General features: G+C 46.8%; 1 protein-coding gene across 2 annotated transcripts in view; it reads left to right on the top strand.

Annotated features, from left to right (window-relative positions):
• The window catches only part of ZDHHC20 (zinc finger DHHC-type palmitoyltransferase 20), a 1413520-nt gene that overhangs the window by 464616 nt on the left and 922433 nt on the right, over positions 1 to 26471 (top strand). For both annotated transcript variants that reach the window (XM_069640342.1, XM_069640341.1), the window contains exon 5: positions 25774 to 25843. In XM_069640342.1, the coding sequence (XP_069496443.1) occupies positions 25774 to 25843 (70 nt within the window). The remainder of the gene's footprint in view (positions 1 to 25773; positions 25844 to 26471) is intronic.

Consider the following 26471-nt stretch of genomic DNA (forward strand, 5'->3'; position numbering starts at 1 on the left):
CTTGGCACCCAAACCCTTCTTTTCGTGGCAGCCCATATGGTGCACAGAGTGGGTTGTGTTCTCCCACGTCCATCAGTTTTTCGGGACAGTGGTGTTTAGTGGTCACAGGACGGATTGCAATGTTCTTATATGTGTTGACCGTGTTCCTTTCTGCCGCCCCTGTATGTCTCGTATAGGTCAATCACAGTGGCACAGTCGTGTCCGGGTTCTACTGGGGTGCCAGATGTTACCACAGGGCTGTGTTCTTGGGGCCACTCGCAGTTGTGATTATTCGGGCTCTGCTAGGTTTTTGGTCACCGTTGTTTCCGGTTCAATATATGGCCCCTGTGTTCAGAGTTATGTAGGCATAGGGTTCAAGGGTTTGGGTCTGGTCGTGCTCTGTGCCAACTGGTATCTTGCAGCAAGTATATGGTATGTTTCTTATGCTGTAGGATTACCTGGAATTGGCGGACCACGTCAACCCACATACATGCGAGGGGTTCAAATGCCTCCCCTTTGTGGTGCGTAGTGTGGCAGCGTGGTTTATCTCAGAGGGGGTAGACCAGGTGATAACAGGCCCCACAACCCGTGTCTTCTCGGCTCTGGCCTGCGAGGGTGCCTTCTGGTGTATGTCCGCTCCTCAGGGCTGGTGTGTGGTCCGGCCTCGGGATTTCAAATTCCCTCTGAGTACTAAGGATGTTCCATGGCTAATGTGTCCTGAACGTAAGGCCAGTTTTTGTTGACAGAGGAGTCCGCCAAGGGGTTTGGCAGGGACCTAGAGGTATTGGGGGAGCGTAGGTGTCCAGATGGCGCTCAGCGCGCAGGAGGCCCAGGGGGTGTATCAGCAGACTTGCCCAGTGTGGATAGCTTATGTATGGGGTTGTGCAGCCGTGGCCTTCCACTCAGTTTCCCCCTGGGCTGTCTCATGGTGAGAACCAGATGCCGCCCAAGTCGTGTCTGGCGAACCTTCCCTCTGAGCCGGCACATGTGGGGCCGCTCACTTGAAGGTACCAGCGACCGCCATGCATGGACCGTACGGATCCCCAACCCCAAAGCACATCCACACCATCATGATATTAGTGATTGACGATGCGCGGGGCCACGACAACACCGGTCGCATAGGATAAAGGGTTGCTGTCCAAAACACGTGGCCACCTACCCACTTCCAGGGATTATTGTTGTACCCAGAATCGCGGTACAAACGCGGGTTTGCTCGGCTCCAGGTGGTTATTTTATAGCGATTCGTACTGACAGCATTCCTCCCAGGATCTCTGCGAAGCTGCAGATGCTCGATGCGGGGGCCGCTGTGATGTGGAAGGGCCTCACCTTTCGGTTGGTCAGGTGGCCGCCGGCAGGGAGCTTTAATTTTCTGCATTCCAATTGTTACGTTGAGCCTACAGCCCCCTCCGTCTTGGTTGCTTACGGGGCGAATGCCTGAGGCCGCTTCTTTTCAGTGTGGTGCGTTGACTGAAGCTTTTCCTTCCTCGCTGCACTGGGCGCCTTAGTGTCGTGGCATCGCTGTGTAGCTCTTCCCCCCACTCAGCCTGCAGCGTGAGATCTGTCTCCATTCTATTGTAGTTTTCTCGTGGAGCTCTTACACGGCTGCCTCCTCACCGCTTCCATGCCGTGGGTTCCAACCGCAATATTTCAGTTGTTTGGGGCCGTTTTCGAACAGGCTTTCACGGATTAGCACTGCCGACCTTCCGCTGTTGCCTGCATGTGTTTTCCGGTGGCAAGGTGGCGACAGGATTCATTTTATAAACAGATATTCTACGGGCCGGAGCTCTCCTCTCAGGCAGCCATTTGCTTTGTGCGCAACAGCACCCCCTCAGTGGCTTTTCACGGTAGTTAACTGTACAACATCTGGTGCAAGTCCACTGGGATGATAATGATGCAGCTACAACAAAATACAAAAATGTAAAATGACTAAAATGAATTTAATAACACCAATTGCACTACTTCACAGAAAACTCAAAACAGCTGAGAGTACTGCATAGCTGAAATTGCATTAAAATTAAAACAAATACTAGGGAGAATTCTCTGTTAAGGCTAATTTCCCAAACCTAGTGAGTCCCCCAGCAGCTTTGTGTTTTATTTTTTTCTCCTGCTAAGAGTGAGACTTTTTCTCCCACTCTTAGGCATGATTTGAGAGTGTCCTTTGACTTTGTAATGTGTTTTATGGGCTATGGGGTCTTTTACTCCATAGGGCTTCATGTGTTTTTGGTGAGAGTGTTACACAGCACCCTCAGTGCAGTAACACAGGGGTGTCTTAGTGACCCCCAAACATAGACTCCATATCCTGGGACTGACTACTGTCTCCCAGAGCATGTAAAGTCACCATTGGCTTTACTAGTCTCAAATTGTGAACAGAACCAGTACAAACCATCATATTGTGGAAGTACTGGTAAGGGTAATTCGATTGCCCCTGGGTCTGTTTTCCAAGGGGGCACTGTCCAGTCCCCCCTTGTCGAGTTTCTGGCTGGTGGCAGTGGTTACCACGCAAAATATTCCACCGGAATATTTCCTATGGGATTTTCCCATTCATTTTAAACGCACCACTTTTTTGGTGCAATGTTAAAGATACCGCCGGGTTATTTATTATTTAGTTCCCGGTTGGGTCTTTTTGCCAGGACTCGGTTTTAAAATGGCGTTTGTGTTCGCCTCTGTAACTCCTACCCAAGTGGAGCCCTTTGTTCCACTTTTGGCGGGCTTCTACACAGACGCCTCCAAAAGTGGTGCCACTCTGTCTGGGTCTACAGGATGTGTGGGAGGGGGGAATAGGCACCCTGGACTGAGTTGCCACGGCAACTCAAGTCGCACTCTTGTGTGATTGGCCCAGTGGTGAGTCGCCCGGCTCACCACTTAGCATGTTTGAGTGACAGCTAGGACTGATGAATGGGGGTTTTCTGCATAAAAGCAGGGCTTTGGGGACTGGATCTTGAGAAGTCGCCACATGACCTAAAGGATCCGAAGAGGGAGAAGCTGAGCCGACCTGCAACGACGACACCACCGGTGGAGCCCTGCTGAACCGACTCACCACTTCCCAACGACAGAGAAGATCTTCTTCCAGGAGAGTCTTCTTCCTTTGAGCTGGTGGGGTTAACCAGTTCGCCCCTTTTCCGCCTTCCTGGATCGTCTCGTGGTCGAATCGCCCGTGCCCAGCATCCCGGTGGCCGGATAGCCACGCTTCACCACTACCGCGAATAAAAGGGTAGTACCTTTTAACTGGGAAACTCTGCGGCTGGTTTCTTCCCTGGCAGTGCAACGACCTCCAGCTTTCCTCCACGTCGAGATCTTCTCTTCCCCTGGACGAAGCGCCGACTTGCACCCGCTGCCAGGAACAACTGCCCCCGCTGGAGCTTTCTCACCATTTCAGGTACTGTGTCCCGCCTGGTCTCCCTTGCAACAGACTGTTCAAGGTGTCCCGTAAATCCTTGACTCTCTATCCTGGGGTGACCTCGGACCTGTTAACTAACTTTTCTGAACTGATGTAACTCCTTTTCGAACTATCTGCAAAGACTTTTAAAGTGTATTTCAACTGTGTGATCTTGGGCACATTCCGCCTTGCTTCCTCCAAGAGTGGGCCTGGCTTATGAACTTTTTGTGCCAGAGTAGACCCTGCCTTTCTTGACTTGCTGTGGTTCTTTTAAAGTGTTGGTATTGTGTGTGTGTTCCTATTTCTGCCTTTTCTTTCCCTTTTTAAATAATTATTGGAGTGCCATCTTGGTTAAGCGCTCACCTCTGTGTTGATAAGTGGTGTTCTTTTCCGAAGACTTGTCGAATAATTAATCTGGGAGGTGTATATATTTCTAATTGTTTGAACTTGCTTGACATATTAGTGCCAGTGTATTTTTACAAGTGTGTTTTTAAATAAATAATGATATACTTTTATACCAAAGCTCTGGTCAGTGTTTGCTTGTGCTACTGTATTTTTCTACCTAATGTGTATACTCTATATACTGTCTAACTCTTCTTGGGAGAAGTCTGACTGCTCAGCCACAGCTACCAGGTAAATCTGGGTGGTGCAGACTGCTACCAATTGAGTTTACTGCTAACACCTGTAGTCTTAAACCTTTTGCAGTGGTCCCTAAGGGAACTGCACAGGTGTCTGCCTAACAGTAAAATGACTAAAATGAACTTAAATAACACCAATTGCACTACTTCACAGAAAACTCAAAACAGCTGAGAGTACTGCATAGCTGAAATTGCATTAACACAAATACGATCAAACCTTCAAACTCATTAACATGAATAAAAAAACAAAATGCCTGCGTATAAACGTACACGCCAACCCTCCCGATTTAGATGGGAGATTCACTAGTGCTATTTTTTTTATCTGTCTCCCACCTAAAATAGTTATAACCCCAATGCAGTCTCATAGGAAAATTACATTCTCCCGATTTCTGTGCTAAAATCTCCCTCTCTCAGGGGCTCCATGATGCTGGCATGTCTGTATAAATGCCATTGATCCACAAATCTAATTTTGTAGGTCCATGTTAGTGCAAGTAAAAAAGACATTAAATATAATTGCCACACAATCACAGTAGATTAACAAAAATATCATGAACACCATCTGATGATAGTGGTTATAACATTGCAAATAAACCTTTAAATATTTAAATATTGACACTTACTTTCACATCAGCCACACTCCTGCCATGTACACCGTGAGAGTTCTACAATCAAAAGGATAAAACTGTGGAAAATTGTAGCTTTTATACTTTCCAAAATAAATACCAAAAAAGAGGACTATATACTAATAAAACTACTCAAATGGATGACACATTTTCACCACAACCTATTAAAGAGAGCTACTGAAATAGAAAAGTAACACCAACCAATAACAAACAATGAAACTCGAAGAAATCTAGTTTCTAACCCACCCAGTATCTTTCATAGCCGCGGCTATTCAACGGGTCTGCAGATCTAGCTCTGTATATGTGGCTATATGTAAATATTTTTGCAAGCTCAAAATCAAACTAACCCTACTTCAAATGCAATAAGAACACAAACGCAGATAAAATAACACATACAAATAACATTCTGTGCTGTATCATCCACATAACAATATGATTATTGCACAGGGAATTTATGGTTTATAGTTGCGTCTATAAACAGCACCGCGCATACTGATGCAACTAATCAAATGACAATCCTTGACGCGCCTACACACGTGCATTTTCTTTTTTTTGTTGTTTTTTTATAGATGCGGTTATAGAAAAGCCATACATGGGTGTTTGCTGCGTCTATGCGAAAAAACAACGAATACAAAAATGTATTTATACTCCTCCAAACAAGTGTGCCTAACATGCTTACCAGCTGCCCCCCTCCACTCCCCATCGTAGTCCTCCACTCCCGTGGTCTCTTCCCAATCCCTATAAAGACTCATTGCATCTATGATGCTGCTCCACCCAAAATTGCAAATTTCCACGGCTACCACACACCCACAAACACACGACATGCCATTTGCCAAAATATAGCTGCGGTAGCTGCGGTTTCTTGTTTGCCTGCGGATAGCAATGCCGCGCACCAGGTGGGTGCTGAATAGCTGCAGGTAAACTCCAGTCGATTTTGCTAGACGTGATCCTCAATACACTAATCAAATCCCCTTTTTTGTACAGCCGCGCCTATAAGAATTCTTTTTATTTTTTATTTTGTATTTTGTTTTTTAGTATGGAATATAAATGACAACAGACAGTACTGATACAATGGTCCTTAAAAGGTGTCAATACAATAAATGACTGCTCATGAAGTTATTTAAAGTGGATGATAAAGTAGCACTTGGGATATACAAGATTGGGGTTGGGTAGGGTGGATAAAGTTCAAAAACGGGTAAAACATGGGTTGGACACAAACAATGAGAGTACAGTGCATATAGAGTTCTACAGTCATAAGAAAAAAAACATAGTGTTGGCTTTCATACTTTCCAAAATCACAAGAGGTCTATATATACTAACCAAAATAGAAAAATAGGATTAAATACGGAAGTTGTCATCGGTGCCCAGGTCCCAAAATTCCAATTGTGGAGTCCAAAGAGCTTAATACAGAAATAGGCTCAGAATCTATCAAGCAACGAGGTTATCCTGCTTCAACAATATCTAAAGCATCACATAAATATCAATCTGTCAAACAGGCGGACTTGTTAAGCACTAAAACTCATTCAGACAGTCAGCAGAGACCCATCTCTTTAATCACGCAGTACACCAGCGATTTGTCAACTTTATACAAGTTAGCTTCCAAGCATTGGCATTTGCTTAAACTGGACACAGATCTTACACCATATGTCTTAGACAAAACTAATTTTATTTTCACTAAGGCTAATACTCTTCGCAACAAACTTAGTCCTTCATTTCTGGATTTACCTGATACTGATAGACAAACAACCTGGTTGCAGAACCAAAAAGGTTTTTACAAATGCGGCAATTGTAATCAATGTCAATATGCATACCACAGTTGTCAGACATTTGTAGACTGCAATGATATTCAAATTTCAATTAGAGACTTTATCAACTGTAAGACCAGATTTGTAGTCTATGCAATCATTTGTGTCTGTAACAAATTATACATAGGAAGCACGATCAGGCAATTGAGAATATGCATAAGGGAACATCTATCAAGTCTTAACAAAACCGGGGCTAACCTGCCTTTAGCCTTACATTGGCAAACAGAACACCATTCAGCCAAAAAAACAGACATACGGTTTTTGGGTCTGGCCAGGGCATCTACTGGTAAACGTGGTGGTGATCTTTGTATGAAATTAAGGAGACTAGAATGTAAACTCATTTGTCACTTTAGATGTACATCACTTGGACTCAACTCAGACCATGAAATGCACGTTTTCCTATAATGTTTTATTTTCTTTATTTACATCCTCCTTGCCTTGCCAAAGGATGCCTTTACTCTAATTGCAAGCAACTTTTGGTCCTTTAATACCCTTACTATTGTTCCACACTTTGTCATTTTCTTGCAGCTTCAACGTACTATTGCACTTTGTGTGTTAAACTATATATAATGTGTGTGATTGAATTGTGACCATTTTGAATTGCGTAATTGCTCAATTGTATACTTTACTACTTGCCTATCCCTGCTTACCCTGCGGGCAATCAACACTAATTATTGTCTTTGTGGACACAGATGCGATATGTTGTGGGAACTTGTGCACTGCCTTTCGGAAAGCTCACATTTACCTCCAGTACCTGTATATTCAACCACAGCAACATTTCACATTCACTTTCAATACCGATATTCAATCACAGCAACATACCACCACTATAATTAGTCGCATCTGAACCGCATCAATGAGGCGGAATGACGTTTTTGCAGCATGTACGCGTATCACGTTGCACGCAAAACGGGCGCATGACGACAAGCGCATTGCCTTACTTTTACTTTGTATTGCCATTTAGACTGAGTCTGACGCTCGACGCCAATGTTAACATACTTGATAGGGTTTTGACCCTGTTACTACTGTGAACTTTCGCTATTGGGTGCAATTTATTTTTTGATCCGCAATAATTACCCGGGATGACGTCACTGCGGTGCATGCGCGCGTGACGTCACTTGCAAAACGTGCGCGTGACGTCACTTGCAAAACGTGCGCGTGACGTCACGCACGCAGCCTCATTTTCACTCTGTTAGATCTACTTACACAGAGCTGGCCGCACGGCGCCAGTACGAACACTTCTATTAAAGTTCTGGAGAGGGGGATTTGACCCCGATACTACATTGAACTACCAGCATCAGGTATAGTTATAGACATCTCTTAGGATATTGGTAGGTTATTCATTGTCTCCAGATAATCAACAGAGATTTTACACAATTTTCTTATATTGTAGACTTATCGTTCTTGCATTGAGTCATATACCCGTTGAGGGTAAGTTACCTTTTTCTTTGATTATTTTGGATATTTGCACATTATTAGTTTACAGACAGTAGAGACTTATCTCTTAACTGGTTACCTTATTACTATAGGTAGCATTTGTGCTGTTCAACACATTACTTCTGATCAATATTGCATTGAAATCACAGTATGTTGCAACTTCCCACATACATATAGTGTACTGTCATGACTTATGTTTTTTACTCACGCCTATTTAGCATGCCCTAATTTTTGTTCTTTTATTTTTACCTTGGGGCATACTTTTGTTTACATTGGCTTCATCCACACATTGAAACTTTGGTATGTGAATTTCTTTTTCGATCTGTTATATTTATTCATACATGCTTATTTTTATTTTGTGTACAAATGTACAGCCTTGAGAACGACCTGAACAGGTCGAAACACGTGTCGGCTGTCTAGTGAACAATAAATTGGATTTTGAGCCTATTTCTGTATTAAGCTCTTTGTACTCCACAATTGGAATTTTGGGATCTGCGCACTGATGACACCTTCCGTATTTAATCCTATCTTTACATGTACTGGTGTTTACTAGGGGACATCAGTGGAAGATTATCAGAGCAGCAGGCCATCCAACTTGCTCTAATTTTGGTATCAACCAGCGCACTGGCTACTTACGACCCCCAGTCTGTTTTATATCCCCAAAATAGAAAAATGTCTGACACATTGTGTGTAACCTATCACAGACAAACACAGAATTACAACAGTAACATCAACCAGTTATAAACACAAAACATACATATACATATACATATACATACCCTATTCATAGAAATTACTAAAAAGTCAAACTAGAAATCATTTTCCTGGAAAAGGAGAAAGACGACAGATGTCATGGCTGGTTTGAAAACTGTGTGGATGATCAGACAGTTCGCTTTCTGGTTACTGGCTTTTTGTGAGAAACTAAATTTTAACATCGACCTTGGTTTGAGAGATTTCACAATTAAGTGGTTTGGATTGCAGGGAATGCGTTGGTTCCATGTTTTTCCAAAATTGTTCAGTCTGAATAGTACAAGGCACTCATAAATCATATTAATTTATTGTGGAGGCAATGATTTAGGATATGTACGAGGTGTCTCTAATGATGAAACAAGACTTGGAAAAACAAATGGAAATTTTTCCTCGCATTCTTTCTTTTCCAATCTGACTCGTAGGGAAAAATGGAGATGGACCACCAAATTTAATGGGAAAATTTAAACATCACGGAGTAATGTTAATAGAGTAGTTTCAGCATTCATGAGACAACCAATTATGGATTTCAAACAACAAGATGGAATTCTATATGGCCAATTTCTATAGACATGGAGTACACCTAACTGATGAAGGAAATAGTGTTCGTTCATAAAATCAAAACAGTACTCCAATGTGCTAAAATACTACACTCTGTGTACACCAAAAGAGTCCTTTAAAGGACTACCTTTTACATATAAATACAATAAAGTACCTCAAATCATTTATTTAATATGACCATGGTTACAGGTCATTGACTTTTTTTATAACGGTGGATACAAATTGTTAGTTAAAAGGGGGGGCGGGCTCACTACAGGGTTTATAATACAATAGAAAAGTGAGGGTGCTAGAGGGCCAACCAAGATGGCTGCCTCGTAGAGAGCTCCCGCACGGCCGAATATTAATCCGCCATAATCATCCATTAAACAGGATACACCCGCCCTGATCGCCGACTACCCGTGTCTACCAGACACTACTCCACATTCCTGAGAAACCTGGGGAAAAAAAAAGGACACGCAAAGAACCAGAACGCTGTCCACCCCGGCACTCCTACCTCTGAGCAGCCACCAGGCCCATTGGGAACCAGGACCCTAGGTGTCGGGCCGAGTGTCATGATGCCTACCCTGGGGAACCAGACTAGGTCCAGCAACCCCGGAAGTAGGCATCAATTTATTTTGAGCAAGCCCAAAAACCCCTGCTAGGGGCTGTTTGGGTGCGGTCCTGGTGCCTATGGCGCCAGGCTCATATGGAGAGGCAGTCCTGGCGCCATAGGCGCCAGGCTCATGGAGTAGAACTTACCTGATGCAGACCATGCTGCAAGCTTACCTGATGCAGACCATGCTGCGGAGCTCCAAGCCAAATGAGGCTTGGAAGGGACTATTTTTTACTCGGGTCGGGCTGGGGAGGATTACTTACCTGGGACTACTTTGGAGGCTATTTAAACCATGGCCGAAGAGCAGCACACGCTTAGCGTTATTCTGCATCCAACAGCATAACGCTCCCCGTGTCTGCAAGCTTGCATCCAGTCTTCTGACACGCCCGCCTCGAGTCTGCAGCTCCTAGAACAAGGGAGGAACAGAAGGAGAAGAGGTTAGAATAAGAGCAAAACCTTCAATCCTTACCTGAATTCCGGATCCACGCAGCATCCTCACGACCCACCGCTTCCTTCTGCACGTTCCCGCCGCACTCTGGCACCTAAGGGGAACACAAGAACAGCAAAGGTGAGCCAAGGGAATAAACAGAGACAATAGTAACTACCCCCATAGACTTACCTGATTACCGCTGGGGGTACTATTCCTCTTCACGGGGCGGCCCAGTCTCCATTGCATCCTTGCCGTACCCCGGCCCCTAAGGGTAACAAAAGGACAACAAGTTGAGACGAAGGGACAAAACAAGGGAAACTCTTCTCACCACAATAGACTTACCTAATTTTACCGCCTGAGGCATTATTCCCCGAACTTCATATTTTCTCTCCACACCTAGGGAGCAAGCCACAGGTTACATTCTGGCCTTATTTTATTGAACTGTGTAGGATAAGCCAAATCCTTACCTGAACTTCGTCAGCTACCACGAGGAACTCTTCGCTGAGGTCAAGCTGCAAACTGCAAGGAATCGGACAAGAGTGAAAGTCAGACATGTGAACTCTTACGAACTACATCAATATTGTTCTGGAACTCACCAATTCCTTCGAGCCAGTGAAGCAACTGGTTATCAACGCGCCCCTGCGCTCAATGCAGGATGGAGGGCTCATCTTTTCAAACCATCAGGTGAGACTATAAAAGGGGACATCAAAGGTGATCTGTGGGGAGAACAGCGGGGGTGGTGGGATTTACGCTCAACCCCACGGGTGGTTAATTCCGTTTCTCCATTTACAGAAGAATATTTCTACGGGCCAAGCAAACGAAGCTAGGTGGGCCAGTCCAGTCCGTCATCTCGGCCCTACGCATCACACTGGTGGAGACCGCAGCTGTCCAGTTCAGATCGACGCCTCTGTGGGAGCCAGGTGAGCGTAACACCGAGCCGCGGCTGGGCCCAATTGAGGGGGAGCCGCCTCCCTTACATGGCGATCTCCAGAGACGAGAGCGGGTCATGAATCAGCGGATTGCGGCTGCCGACCTGGGGAGGCCTCCCTCTTCTGCATCGGCCTCGGCCCGCCTGCAAAGACACCCACGGACCGGGCGGGAACAGGCACCGTAGGGCCACGAGAGGGCTGTGTGGTAACCAAACCATCCGCACTCGGTGGCCGCTGGGGGAGAGCGGGCCCGCGCCATCTTCAGGCCCCCCTCCCGGCGCCTAATACATAGTACTAGTACTGCGGCCACGGCTCGGGGGTGAGGAGCGCCCCCCCCCCGCTTTCAACCTACCCACAGTCTGCGGAGATCCTACGAGGGCCGGAGGAGGCGAGAAGCAGCCGCGGAGGTACGCCCAGCAGCTGAACACCCTCACAAGGTACGGAGTGCACTGGGGGGAGCATGCACGGACTGCAACAGCCTAGTAGGGCCAAATACATTCCAATCCAATCTGGACATTAGAGGCACAGAGCACCCTGAGTGAGACCAGCTCTGTCTGCCTATATCTGTGACAATCCACCCTCCCTCCCAGCGCCGTCCTCTGATCACCCCCCCTCACCCCTCTGCGACTGCTGCCAAGGAGAACACATCACCCGGCTGAGTCCACCGCGCTGGAGCGGTTTCCCTCCCGGTGGGGGGCACACGCCAGCCACTAACTTTGACACCCTATACCCAGTGCGGTCCCCTGCACTCTCATCAAGGGGGGCGCCCCCGGAGTCAATTGACCAGATCGCCGCTTCTGATTCTGCAAGCGCAGCTGCCCCACGAATTACTCCAGCGTAGCGCAATCTAACCCCACCTCTGAAAGCCTCCAGACAGCGCAACAACTACCCATCACTAGTATTCTCTACAAATCGAAGCCCACGACCCCAGCCCAATGGGGAAAACACAGGTCCCAAAGGAAATTGACCTTTGAAGCCGGTGCACTCCCTAAAACCCCCAGGCTCCAGGAGGACCCAGAACCTGTCATGATCTCTGCTTCCAAAAGGTCAGGGTTTTCCCAACTCCCTTGGAAGCAGATCCATAACCCAGGTTCCGAGTGCCAACCAGTCCCAATTGGGACCTTTTGGACCCAGTCCTGGCGCCAGTGGCACCAGGCTCATAAATATGCCCAGTCCCAGCGCTGGAAGCGCCGGGCTCATAATGGTTGGTAGGACTTACCTGCAGCAGACCATCCTGCTTACTTGCCTGCCAGTTGAGCCTCTGATCCTCTTCTGTTTGGAACTACTTTTCCTGTTGGGTGGGGCAGGAGCCACTCCCTAGATTCAGAACACTGGAACTCTTCTGGAAAGCAGGAACTCTTTTCTTACCTAGGCGTAGCTGTGGAAGGAGACACCTAAACACTACAGGAGGCTATTTAAACCACATCCGATGGATGAATCTTGCTTTGCGTTATTCTGCATCCTCTGCAGCAGAACGCTCATCGTGTCTTCTGCATCTGATCCTGGGCCTAAGGAAAAAGGCTTACCATCCTGAATCCAGTCTTCAGCAACACCTATAAAGACAAGACAGAACAGATTAGCATTACGGTCTTCAGTGACAGTTCTTCACTTACCTGGTCCATCGGCTGTCACCAACGCCTCGCGCTGCATTCCGGCATCTGAAAGACAAAACAAGGTGCGTTTAAAGACATTGGGGAACTTTAATACTCACGTGCCATTACTCCTTTCCACATCTAACCCAGTGGGTATTCCGGCACCCTGCAGCCGCTCCGAACTTGTACCTGCAAAATAAAAAGACAGAGCGCATCGTGAAGCAGGCAACAAGCGCTTACTTACGTGCTTCCAGGCGCTTCTATTCATCACACGGGCTCCATCTTCAACTCACTTCAGCCCGTCATCCGCCATCGCCGGAACCCTGCAAAACAAGAAACATCATTACTAAAGACATTAGAATTACTCGAAACTTACCGTTCGTGCAGTAAACGACGGACAGCAGTCCTCTGAAGTCAAGAGGCCTGCTCCCCTTATCCAGTGAAGAAACTGGTTACAGCACCCTGCCCCGAGGCAGATGGAGAGCATGGCGTTCACTTACCTAAGGTGAGAGCGTTAACCTTTGGGGTTCTACAGGAGAAGAGAAAGGGAAGAAGAGAGAGACATTCAATAACCCAGTTCCTTAATCCCATATTTTCTATCTGCAGACATCTTACCTTTCGAGTCAGACATACAGTGCACAGAGGTCCAGCCCAAAGAGCCAGCCGTGTGTTACACATCACCTTTGAAGATACGGTATACGCCCAGTCAAGACCGGCGCCTCTACGGGAATCAGGTGAGCGTTACAGAACCTATGGCAAGCAGCACCCTCCAGATCGATGAGGATACCTCCTCCACAGAGATCAAGAGCCTCTTACTGGACCTTAAAGTCGGCATTGGGAGCCTCAATAACAAAATGGACAGGCTCGCATCAAAGGTGGATCTCCTGCAACACAGAATGGATACCGACACAGAACGCCTCAATGAGATGGAACGCGCGTCTCGAACTTAGACGACGGCACGGCAACCCTGGCGGCCAAAGTAAACCGACTGGAAGCCCAAATGCAAGCAGCTAACGCCAAATGCGAAGATTTGGAGGGGCGCTCCAGGAGGAATAATATTAGGATCATTGGGGTAAGGGAACATCAGATGCAGATGAAAATGGAAGACTTTGTCGAGGAACTATGCACCTCCCTCTTCGGTCGTGAAGCCCTTTCCCACATGTTTGTAATGGAACGAGCACACAGGATCCCCTCCTCTAAACCCGTTCCGGGAGCACCCTCCAGGCCAATAATCGCCAGGCTACTAAACTATGAAGACCGTGACAACCTCCTTCGTCTCGCCAGGGAAAAGGGCACCCAAGCAGCACTTAAGGAGGAGCTCCAAACGTTCAGGACCTTAGCTGAGCGAGAGCTGAAATTCCTCGGCCGCAACACTCAAATTCGTCAATATGGCGAAGGCCAAGGCCCCGGAGCCCTCCTGGCAAGACTGATCAGAGCCGACCGGAAGCCGACGATGGTTGAGAGAATACACTCTAAACATGGCACGCTTGTGCACACTGACGAAGAAATAGACGAAGAATTTCAGACATACTATCAACACCTATATACATCTAAATTTAACTCTAACTTAGATGCCCTAAATAATTACCACAAAGACACTGAACTCTTCTGGGTAGAAGGAGAACTACGCGAACCCCTTAATGAAATCATCACCCCAGAGGAAATCAAGGAAGCCATTAAAACCCTTCCAAACACCAAAGCCCCAGGGCCCGATGGTCTTCACGGGGAATTCTACAAGGCCTTTGCTGACACTCTCGCCCCTTTACTCGCAGAGGTATACTATGAAGCATTAGAAACAGGTTCCCTCCCACGGTCGCTCCGCGAGGCCAACATCATCCTCTTACATAAGGCAGGTAAACCCCCAGAAGAGTGCGCATCATACAGACCCATCTCTTTACTCAACCTTGACAAGAAAATACTAGCAAAAATACTCACAAACAGGTTGCTGCCGCTGATGCCGGGCCTCATGCTCGCAGATCAGGCCGGATTTGTGCCCGGACGCTGCACGACGTTCGGCATCAGGAGGCTATTCAGCATTATCGAGGCCCTTGACCCCACCAGCCAGGCTGTAGCGGTTCTGCTCGATTCCGAGAAGGCCTATGACTCGGTGGAATGGTCCTTCCTATTCGCCATACTTACACAGATGGGCCTAGGGTCCCGCTTCATCAAACTCATTTCCCTACTTTATAACGACCCCCAAGCCACAATATTGGTGGGTTCAGCGCGATCCTCTTCCCATCAAACTTCAGCGGGGTACCAGGCAAGGGTGTCTTCTCTCCGCGTTAATCTTCGCGTTAATAATGGAACCTCTAGAGTCGAACCTTCGAGCCCAGCAACTCCACAGGGGTCTCACCATTGGCCCACACAGGTTAATTATTTCGCTATACGCAGATGATATGGCGTTATTCATACGTGACCCTGTAGAAAATCTTAATTCAATTATGAGGGAAGTAATTAAATTTGGGGCGATATCAGGATTAAAAATTAATCGTACAAAATCTATTATATTCCCACTCACTCTAGTTACCACACCATTCACCGACGATTACAATTTTGTATGGGAAACTTCAAAGGTACGCTACCTGGGAATATAAATGTCCCTGAAGTATCACAACGTATTCCAAGAGAACTATGCAACAGTAGCAAAAACACTAGGGGAAAAAGTGAACCGGTGGAAATCCCTCCCACTAACCTTGTGGGGAAGAGCCTCACTAGTAAAAATGGTCATACTCCCTGAATTACTATATTTATTTGCCAACATCCCAATTCTAGTCCCACAATCCTTTTTGAAGAAAATCAAAAGCCTTGTTCTTGACCTCCTATGGGCGGGTAAGCCAGCTAGAGTCGCTCACTCGATGGTGATACTTCCAGTTTCCAGCGGCAGACTAGCCCTCCCCGACCTAGAAAGATACTTCTGGGCGGCCCAAGCGCAATTCCTTAGTTTTTGGTATGCCACACAGTCCATCAGACAGCACATGCATATAGAACGGGCATTAGCGACTCCCAATTTATTAAGGGCCGTCATTATCAGCCAGCCCTCAGTGCCTTTCAACACGATGGACGTAGTCCTCGCCACATATGCGATATGGAAAAAAACTGGCGCACAAATACGAAGTACAAGTGAGATACTCCTCCCCCCCATTCCCCCCTTCTCCCAATCAAATTTATTCTGGGAATTCCCCTCACCTCCGAAAGAGTCTTCCACCAATGGGTGGATAAACTATAGATAAAGTCATTAGGGGACTTGTTCAACGAAAGCTCCTTCATCACACCTCAACAAGCTACTGAAAGAGGAGGTAACACGCCCCTGGACAAGTTTATTTACTTTAGGACCAGATATACCCTGCAGGCTCTATTCCCCACGTTTCCGCAGCAACCTCCAACTTGGCAGTTGCTACACAATATGATCCTAGCCCAGGGCACTGGCAGGCTAGTCTCATCACTCTATAAATCCTTTTTCAGATACGGTATTCACCGATACTCGTACGAAAACCAGATGGGAAAGGTCCCTCCAGCTAACAATCCAAGAAGAGGATTGGTTGTACATTCTGAAACAAACGCAAAAAATAGCCCCCAACACACGCTTCAAGCAAACACATTTCAATTACCTGCATGAGACATACTTCACCCCTGCAGAAAAGAAGAAACACCCAGACCAACCAGCAAACTGCGAAAGATGCAGAAACTCTCCAACAGACTTCTTCCACCTCGCTTGGGACTGTCCCAAACTCACCCCGTTCTGATCCCAGATCCTCCAGACCACGGCAGCAATAATAGGAGAAGAGGTACAACCCATCCCGACGGCGGCATTGCTCAGGATGACGAAACAACTCACCCGGTATAAGGAAACTAGCAGGGCTATTATTGACACTGGCTCGAAGGAGAGTTGCCATGTCTTGGGGCAGGGGTCCGGCCTCGTCGGTGGCAAACTGGCGAAAATACATTCTATACTGTCAGGACGTTGAATCCGAATTTATCAGAACACTTCCCCAGCACGCTCGCCCACCTGACAAATGGGGGCCACTGGTGTCCTTCTTAATCAACAAGGCAGACGAGGACACTTCATCAGCATCATCAGGGAGACACAGTCCCCAAACTGTGACTCTTAACCCTGATAGAATATAGGCACTAGCTGTAAGCCAGATGGCACATTAAGGAAGGGGGATGGCGCCTTAACATTGACTTTGGTGTGGGGGAGTGGGGGTGGAGAGGATCGGGTGGTGGGGGAGGGGGATTAGGAAGGCACTAGATTGTGTTGTAACTGTTTCTGTTATGTAAATAATCACCAGACGTATGCCGTTCTTTGGAGAAATCCGTGCCTGGGTGGCGCCTCCTTTTATTTATGCACACACATGGGTCGTCACCCAACACTGGTGACAGCACACGTCACAACATCCCATCGAACCCCCCCCCCTTCACCCCAAAAAACTGTGAAACAATAACACTTCGAGTAACAACAACAGTTAAAGGATATATCACAGACTCATCACCATGCGTTACTCAAGTTCATAGTCTTTGCGCTTCTCAGGGAGTCGCTGCTCTACCCGCTGGGGGTATCTCCTGTCTAGTACCCCTAGGCTGCCTTCCTGGCCCCCCGGCTCAGGCCACTCGTCTGTGTCAATCAGGCCTGATGGGAAGTTGTTCTCCTTCATCTCCGGGTTCGTCAGTGTCCTCATCAGCATCCCCCTCCTCATGCAACATTTGGGACAGTGGCACCTGTGGAAACGAACTGGAGTTCCATGTCACCGATTCGCACCCTCCCTGTGCGGTGACCATCAACCCTTTTCTCCTGACTAGCACGGTCTGGTTCACAGTCAAAGTTTTGAAAACAAAAGGCTCGAATGCCTTTTTCTCGACAGTCAAAGGACCGAAAAAAGGTTAGATTTTTTTTATGGGGGGGGTTCCCCCCCAGCCCCCTGTTTTCTTTTTCTAAAAAACGTTTTTTACATTCTAAACTAAAAAAAAAAATATAAATAAATAAATAAAAATGTTGAACCTTTTTTTCGATCCTTTTACTTTCGAAACAAAAGGTCATTCGACCCTTTGTTTTCGAACATTTGACCGGACACCGCGCGGTCTCATGCAGAAGGCACAACTTGGTTGGGTTTCCTTGTTCTAACCAACACTGAATCGCCCACCCCCACCAAGCTGCTTCCCAGTTGTCTCCTGACACTATCTCCTTTTGGCCTGCTCCTGCAGTTCCTCCACCTGCCATTCTCCGGGACTATTGTTCAGGAATGAGGAAAGCGACTTCCGCCCTAAGAGCTTCAGCCAGTGACATTCCTGTGGATGTGTGTGGCATCCGGTACGCCATCAGATATTAAGTTAGGACGAAGTCGATGGGCTGCTCCTTGTCGACCGCAATCCGGAACGGTTTGTTCAGAGTCCCCATGAATCTCTCCACATCGCCGTTTGCTCTGGGCTAGCACGGGATGATGTGTTTGTGGACAATACCATAGAACCTCAGGCATTTCTCAAGCTCTGGTCCCTGGAAGTGCGACCCATTGTCGGATCGTATGGAGTCAGGGATTCCGTTGGCCGCAAAGAGGTTCTCGAGCACCAGAATGACCTTGGTGGCTGGCGTCGATTCGACAAGCTGAACGAATTGCTGAGACTGGAGTATGGTCCCAAAGTCCACACTCGGCGGTGCCGTAGCTCTTACCGGTGACTCGATTGGCAGCTTTTTTGCCTCTGGTCCTAATGCTTGGCACCAGTGCACCTGGCCAGGACCTCATCCACCTTCCGCTCCATGTCTGGGAACCACACCTTTTCCCAGAGTCGAGCCTTGGTATTGCTGGCGCCTTGGTGCCTGATGTGAGCCAACGCTAGAATTTTCTCCTGCAGCGCTGGTGGGATGACCAGCTGAGTCCCCCTCAGCAGCACTCCTTTGTCCCCACGGATAGCTCTGGGTGAACCCTCCACAGACCCAGCAGAAATGCCTAGGCTTCGGGCGTTCAGTGCTGGGTTGCTTAAAGGACGGACTTCCATCGACAGGCCTGTAGCTGGCCCATGAGATCCTGGAGGCCTGAATCGCACCTGGTGGCTTGAGCGATGTCATCCAGGGACAAAAGCGGTGGGTACTGCTGCTCTCGTTGATCATGGCAGCAAATGCTTTGGTGCTGGTTTCTTAATCCTCTCATGCACCTGGGCTGCCCTCGACTATGGAGTGTCGTGCGAGGTAGTCCGTGGGGTTGTCCACCACGGCCCTGAATCGCAAGGTGACTCCATACTCTTGCAGGTGGGAGGAGCCACCATTCCAGATGTATCGGCAGCCGACTCCAACATGATTGGGACAAGGGGCTTATGGTCAGTGTAGACTGTCACCAGGTGTCCAAATATGTAGAGATGCAAGTGTTTGCAGCCCCACAAGACTGCTAACACCTCCCGCTGTATTTGAGAGTAGCAACATTCAGTGTCTGAGAGCCTTGCTGGTATAGGCCACTGGTTGCGCCACTCCTTGGTCATTGACCTGCAGGAGCACCACCCGAGCCCGATGGGGCTGGCTTCTATTACCATCTCCTTAGCGTGGGCAGGGCTGAAATAGGCCTTTGCAGTGTCAGTTATTAGAGCATCAGTCTCCTCCTAAAATGACTTGTCCTCCAGCTATCCCCCATCGCCACTCCTGATCCCGCTTGGTGCGCACCCTCAGGGGCTCCGAGATTGTTGCCAGGTTGGGGATAAAATGCCCACTAAAGTTCACCATTCCAAGGAACCTTCGCATCGCAGAGGGCGACTCTTATGGGGATTAAGGGGTGGGGGGTCATGGGGGCTTAACGCCATTTAGATTTTTTTAGGGTCCGGGAATAATCCCCCATCGTGGAAGACTAAGCCAAAGAAGTCCGCCTTTGGTTGCATGAACTTGCGTCTGTTAAGTTTCAGGCCGTGATCTGAGAGGCGGGTCAGGACCAGGGACCCTAAATAAGAAGGAACAGGAATACCAAATAATGTGTCTTTCTGGAATTCTATACAATAATTGCTAGACTCATTAAAGGTTTATTTTCAGGCATACTTCAGGGGGTGAGTCACTGATTTAGTCTGTTCTTCAAACGCCTCAACTCAGCTTTTCATCCTTCTGAGGTCTATAAATGAGTACCAACATAGGTTGGATGATATTGGGTGTATATTGTTTCTATATAAAGCGTTTAAGCATAAGTTCTATATAATAACACATCATTATCATTTGGTCATGGACGTCTGCTTGCATTCACAGTAATTTGGTAATATGGGCCTGTACACACTGATCTTAACGATACATATGGCGATCCATTCTTGTATGAAATGTACATCACATTATAGTGATATTGTAACCATATTTTTCGTATTGTACAATTCTATGTGATGCCACTCCTGTTTTGTCAACGGGTGAAAAAGTTGTGTTCCATCACTTCCCGCGATATCACTTTGCGGTGGGGTCAAATGAAATCACTTCCTGTGATGTAATCGGGGGAGAGGGGGGTCAAGGGTCATGTGATATCACTTCCGCTACCCCTGGCATTTTGATGAAATGATGTCCCTGGTCAGGACCGCCTCAAGTCTCGGAAGGTGGTCTTTGGGAGATTTTGAGAAGACTAGCGCATCAGCACTTATATTTAGGACTCCCGGGAGCCCCTGATGGTGTGCTGGAACACTCTGACACTGAGGACACCCCAAAAGCTCAGCCTCTTGTACCTGAAGAGTCCAATGTCTGAAGAAAACGTTGTTATGGGTCTGGAGTCCACGTGTAAGGGTACCTGATGGTACCCGGCCTTGAGATGGAGGGTGGAAAAGACCTTACACCCTTGCTGATCAGCAATAATGTCATCCAGGGTAGGCGTGGGGAGGCGCTTCCTGTAGATGGCCCTGTTTGGTAGACTCATGCCCATGCATATTCTCACTTCCTCCAGAGCCTTTTGGCTTGGCGTGGGCCAAACTACCCTTTCGAAGGTATCTGCCTTCTCCAACTTCCCCAGCTCCCCTTCCACCTTCTATCATAGATGTAGTGGAATGCAGAGAGGCTGTAATATCAATATGAAGCCTCACCTCATGGTTCTTTAGACAGCAAACTCGTTCGAACAGATGCGCAAACCTCGCCAGCAAACACTGAGTCGCCCATGTACACTTGGAATGCACACTGCACCAAGTCCATATCCTCTGCTGTCATGCAGCTCATCAGTGTACCCTTCGCAATAGGGGTGACCTAAAGCGTGGTCTCCACTGAACCATTGTCAAATGCCCCATCCAGGGGTAGGGGAGAGGAGCCACTGTAGGTGAAGATCCAAATCCTGGGGCGATGCAGCGTCGGTTTTGGTGACAACCTCTTGAACTGTGTCGCTAGCATCACATTTACGGACGTGCCTGTGTCGATGAGCACCAGCACTTCCTTCCCCCAGCACTGACACTAGTGTAGGGAAGGCATGGTATCACACGTATTGACACTGACTCAGTGGATACAATTTGAAAAACCTTTATTGAAAAAGATGGGGTTAGAGAAACTCCTATTTTGCCCTATGACTAAGATGGGAGTAGTCTCGACCATCAGACGATAAACAAAACAGTCCTAGTGAAATCTGTCAAATCAAAATGGCTTATGCTAACAAAACCTAATGCCTGTCCTATCTCTTGTACAAAGGTGTATGTAAAAGAAAAAAATAAGTGTTCAAATGATACTGTGGCTGAACCAGCTCTCCTCCCCACGTTGGGCCTCACTGGGTAAGGCAATCCTCTTAGGCAGGATGTACTCTGGCCATGTTTCCAACACAGCACACAGTTCAAAACCATGGATCAAGGCTCGTCTGGCCTTCCACGTTAGTCTTTCTCGGAATTCAAAATGTATGTTTCAACCAAAATGTTCACAAAGGTTCCCCTCTGCCGGTTTCAGACCTTTCACCACACAGTTCTGCTAAGCCCCCCTCTGCTGGGCTCAGACCTCGCCCGATAAAGTTCAACACAAAGTTGCAAGGGTGGGTGGGCTCCCTTCCCCAAGATTATAATACTTCAGATCTCCCTCAATCGGGCTCGGAACCCTTTCAGATGTCGAAGTCTTTTGAATATGCGTGGCTTTCTTACAGACCACCGCAGGACCACTTTGATTCAACTTCCACTATTTTACTTTCACTCTTGCTGTTTATTTGCCTTTTAGCTTCAAACCATGTACCTTTCACTGAGACTTTTGAATGTGCTACTTCCTTTAACTGGACCACTCCGTTAATTAGTATTGCTGATCTCGCAGCTGCATTTTACTTTAAAGTTCATTCACAGGTCTGCCTTTCTTTGCAGCTCATCCACACCCATGCAGCCTTCACTTGTGATATGTTGTTGCTACTTCATTCACTTTAACACACACCAGTCTCTCAGGTCATTTGCCAGCTCACCGGCTGTGTGCGCTTCTTTCTAGTTTTGCGTTTTCCAATTTTTGAGTCGAGGTCAGTTCCACCGGCTTGGTCTCACCTCCCCAACTGTGCTGTTCACCCAGGAGGGTCGCTGTCGTCTTAGAAACACAATGGAATCTTCACTTGTGGGATCTGGCCTTCTCCACGTGTCTTTCGCAGTCTGTCAGAAGCAACGACCTCCAGTAGGGAAGCCTTGGGGTTATTAGCCCACTGCTCTCGTCCCTTGCTCCTATGCTCTGCTCCAGTAGGTGTGCCTTTGTCCCGGAAGTTCTGCTTGTTCTTGTGTTCTGCCTTGCTCAGAGTGTCTTTAGGTGTTGCCTTTTATTTGTGTGAGAAGAGCTAACTGGTATCGGGTGTATGCACTTAGGGTAAAGTGCCTGACTTTGCCTGACCCGATTAATGGGACATGTCCAGTGCGATGTGATCGAGTTAGTCTGGTTAATCTTAGTCACACTCTTTCTCTGCCCAGTGTGTGTGTGTGTAAAAGGCAGGGGTGGAGTTGGGACTTCGGTAAATCCTAAAATATTGTCTTTTATTTGTGTGAGGAGAGCTAACTGATATCCGGTGTATGCACTTAAGTTAAAGTGCCCGACTTTCCCCAATCCGATTAACGGGACATGTCCAGTAAGATGTGAGACATTTAGTCTGGTTACTCTTAGTCACCCTCTTCCTTTGCCCAGTGTTTGTGTAAAAAGGGGCTGGCGGGAGTTGGGACTTGGGTACATTCTAAAAACATAGGATGGGGTAGATGAAAAGAAGAGGGGGGATACTGAGCCTCACTGCCACTCCCCAAAGACCCCTCACCCAGGTGATTCCCCTCGCACTGGTCCACCCCCAGGAACTGGATCCAAAAGCAGTGGCTGTGTCCTGGCCACCTGGATGACAAGTCCCTGAGGAGTAGCGAGTGAGAGACACCCTTTGGTTTCTCACACCAGACACTGTGGCTTGCGACGCGTGCCGACCTCACGCAAGCAGGTCGCAGAGACAAACAATGCTTCTTCGAGATCCACTGCGCCCTCGAGGCACGAGAGTGATGGCGCTTGGTCCGTTTCAAGGGCGGCAACTTTCATTTGGCATGGCCTAGTCGGTGGTGGCGTTGGAGCCTGTGGCCGGGCCATGGCGCTCAGCACATCCTTGCAAAGTGGTTGAGCTTGCCGCACCATCTGCAGGACTGCTCCATTGCCGGACATTCTTGCTTGTGGGATGTTGGGACCCAGCCGTTGTCACATGCCTTTTTCTCACCACTGTCCACAAGACCACCTGACCGTCTTGCTCCACGTGAAGGTCGTCGCAATGGCATCATGGATACTTTCCTTATAATCCCCAAATCTTTGCCATTTCTATCCCAAAGATCTCAGTGAATTCTACAATGTCTCAAATTATAAACGACAAAATCACTTTTAAACTGCAAGATTTTCACATTTTTACAAAGTCCTGCTGCAGCGATAAAAGTCTTTACATTTTTATTAATAAATAGTCTTTGGAAACAAATGTCAGTATTGTTCTCCATGTATAGGCAGGCCTTTCCAAGGCTACCCCCTCACCTGGGGGTGCCGGAGATTTTCTTTGAAGCTTCCTGTAGAAATCACAAGGAAGTGTGACTTTCTTTTCCACATGTCCTTGTCCTGGAAGTTCCATTGTTAGAGGGCTCAGCCCAGACCAGATTCTGTCCAACCTAGTAATTATCACGGAGGTGTTCGTATCTACTGAGAGGCCCTTTTGTTTCTGGCATCCTCTCAGCAGAAACCTGAAAGTTTATGGTGGTTCCCTTTCTTTGGGGGAAGCCTTTGCTCTGCCAACCGGAATAACCTGTTTTTGGGAGCTTGCAAAATCCGGCCAAGGCAGTTTTAAAACCTTTATTTTCTTTTATTTGTTCCTGAATCAAAGAAAACAAGCCTGTTGAATAAACAGCCCATATGTGTTTCCCAGCAGCCAACGCCTTCACATTGCCAGGCACAGACAAGCTTTCATTCATTTTTAAAACGGGATTTTTTTTTCTTTAGTTTGCACAAGCCCATTTTAGCACATGGGGTGAAAGCTGGCATTTCTTTTTTAAATCGTTTTTTTGCATCCGCCTTTCCAATATGGTTCTGTAGCCAGCTTGTTTTACACAACAGTTAATACAAGGCAAATGTCTCCATGAAATTGGCATGTGCACAGAAAGCTATGATTTCTTTTCAAACAGTGATTTTGACGCTTGGTAGCAAAAGTTAAGCGCTTTTCCGTGCTGCTGAAATAAAGGTTTTGTGGATTTTTCTCAGATTTGGTTTAACAGGGCCTGTCATTCAGGGGTCATGCTTGGTTTTGCTGAAGCGCAAAGGGGATATGAATGGAGAGACCACGCCTTATTAATAACAGTAGTTTGAGGAAGCACAGGTGAAAATAGCGTCAGAGCAGCATCAATTTTAAAGGTGAAATGTTTCCTTTTTCAATGGGGACTTTGGGCTCTCAGCAAAGCAGTGCTGCTTTTTCACTCTTTCTTTTGTACATGTAAGAACACACTTGCAGGCTTCCTCAGTGTGCCTTCTTGTTCCATTCTGCCCAATATGTGCTTGGCAAGATGGTGCAGCCATCTTTTTGTCGCTGCAAAACCGTTTTGAGACCATGGTGCTTACTGGAGCCAGCGCAGCCATTTTGTTGTTAATGCTGAAATGCAGCTTGGTGATGGGGGGAGAGGGGGGGGGGAGTACAGCTGAGTTGGGTCAATATATCCCACACACCCTCCACTCTGGTGAAGACTATGGAACAAGGTGCTCTTTTAATTAGGAACTTCCTAGATCAAAGCTGGTAGAATCCCTGCGACAACTGTTGAACCATTAAGGAAAATGTCTCTGCCTAATGCAAGCAGGGTGATAATGAGGCACTGGGACCTTCTCCCAAACCTTGTCAAAACAATGAACAGACACCATGCCTTAATTGAGTGCAGCTTAAGGGGACCATGGCCGGCAAAGGGTGGAAGATGTATGGGACACTTTCATGTCTTGGGTTTGAATGTTTATTACTTTCTTTACTCTTAATGGGCCCGCTCAATGATGGGGATGTAGGCTGGAAAAGGGGACGTGACTTATGTTTCAGCCTATTTTCAATATTTGTGTAGGCAAGCTCTTTGTTGTAATGTTGGCTGGTGCCCACTGCGTACATTTTGAGTAGATGTGTATATGTAAAATGTTAACTAAAAACAATCTAAACAAATGTAAAGGCACCCTTTCAACATCCTTATTTGATTTGTATGACTACATCGGACATTGAAGAAAGGAGTTAATAGTCTTATGCAACATTTCCATCTTCATGTTTGCTTCCCAGAGTAAGAAGTTATCCTCTCCCACTTCTATTAAAACATGTAACTAAAATGGGCACTCAAAGATGAATCGTAATACAGCCTAAAGAATGTCGGTGTCATTATATTTAAAAAGAATATGTATCAAAATCCTAGTTTACAGCCCTTTTCCCACCCTGAAAAAATTCTAAATCATTATACAGTACCTATCGAAGATGCCTACCCTGGAGAACATTTCAGACCAGTAAGTATAGTCTTGTTTTCATTCATGTGGTAGTCTCTCTGAACCTTTTGTTTGTAACTGCCTTGCACATCTGTTTTTCAATAATTCCTGAATGATCCTGTGGTTTTTTAAAACGCTGTGAAAATCATAGATAATTTCTTAGTTAAGAAAACATTTTATTTTTGTTTAAATATAGCCATCCGATATTGTGACAGATGCCAACTAATTAAACCTGATCGATGCCATCATTGCTCAGCTTGTGACATGTAAGTTAATCATTTAACCTATTATTTCAACATTACTCTTTAAGTTACATATTGCTAATATGTCGGGTGTGCAGTCTGATTTGGTGTGGCTTGAAATATTACAGAAGGTGAGGTGTTTTTTTTTTTTTTTTTGTTCTCTTGGAAAAACTGACATTTGTTGTTTAAGTACATTTGAAGTATTCTTACATGAGTGATATTCTGGCAAGAAGGTCAGTGAAAATAAGCCTTAAAGTGTAAACAGTTACCAAATCACTACTGCCAATTCGGTTAATTTGTTTAATATGGTTTACAAAATATGATATAAAGTGCGGTGAGTGCAGTCTAACTTCCGTGGGCTTGACTTGTTGCTTCTGAGAGCTGTGGTGTGCACGCACCATTACCAAAGTGACACCACCTTTTAAAAAAAAACAATCTGGATGCGGAGCGCACAGCGAGTGCAGTCTAACTGCAGTCTCACGGAAGGCTACCAAAGGAAGGTGAGTGATGTCCGTTTCTTTGTCCGGTAGACGTTGCTGTGATACAGGATGGCTGCTTATGGGTTTCGAAGTAAAAAAATGATGACACTGGGAAATGGTTCATCACCCTCTATAAGCAGTGCCCAGACCCTGTGGAGCCCTGATCCAACTAC

Source organism: Ambystoma mexicanum, chromosome 7q (genome assembly GCF_040938575.1).
Source record: "Ambystoma mexicanum isolate Mex_15411 chromosome 7q, UKY_AmexF1_1, whole genome shotgun sequence".
Lineage (NCBI taxonomy): Eukaryota > Metazoa > Chordata > Amphibia > Caudata > Ambystomatidae > Ambystoma > Ambystoma mexicanum.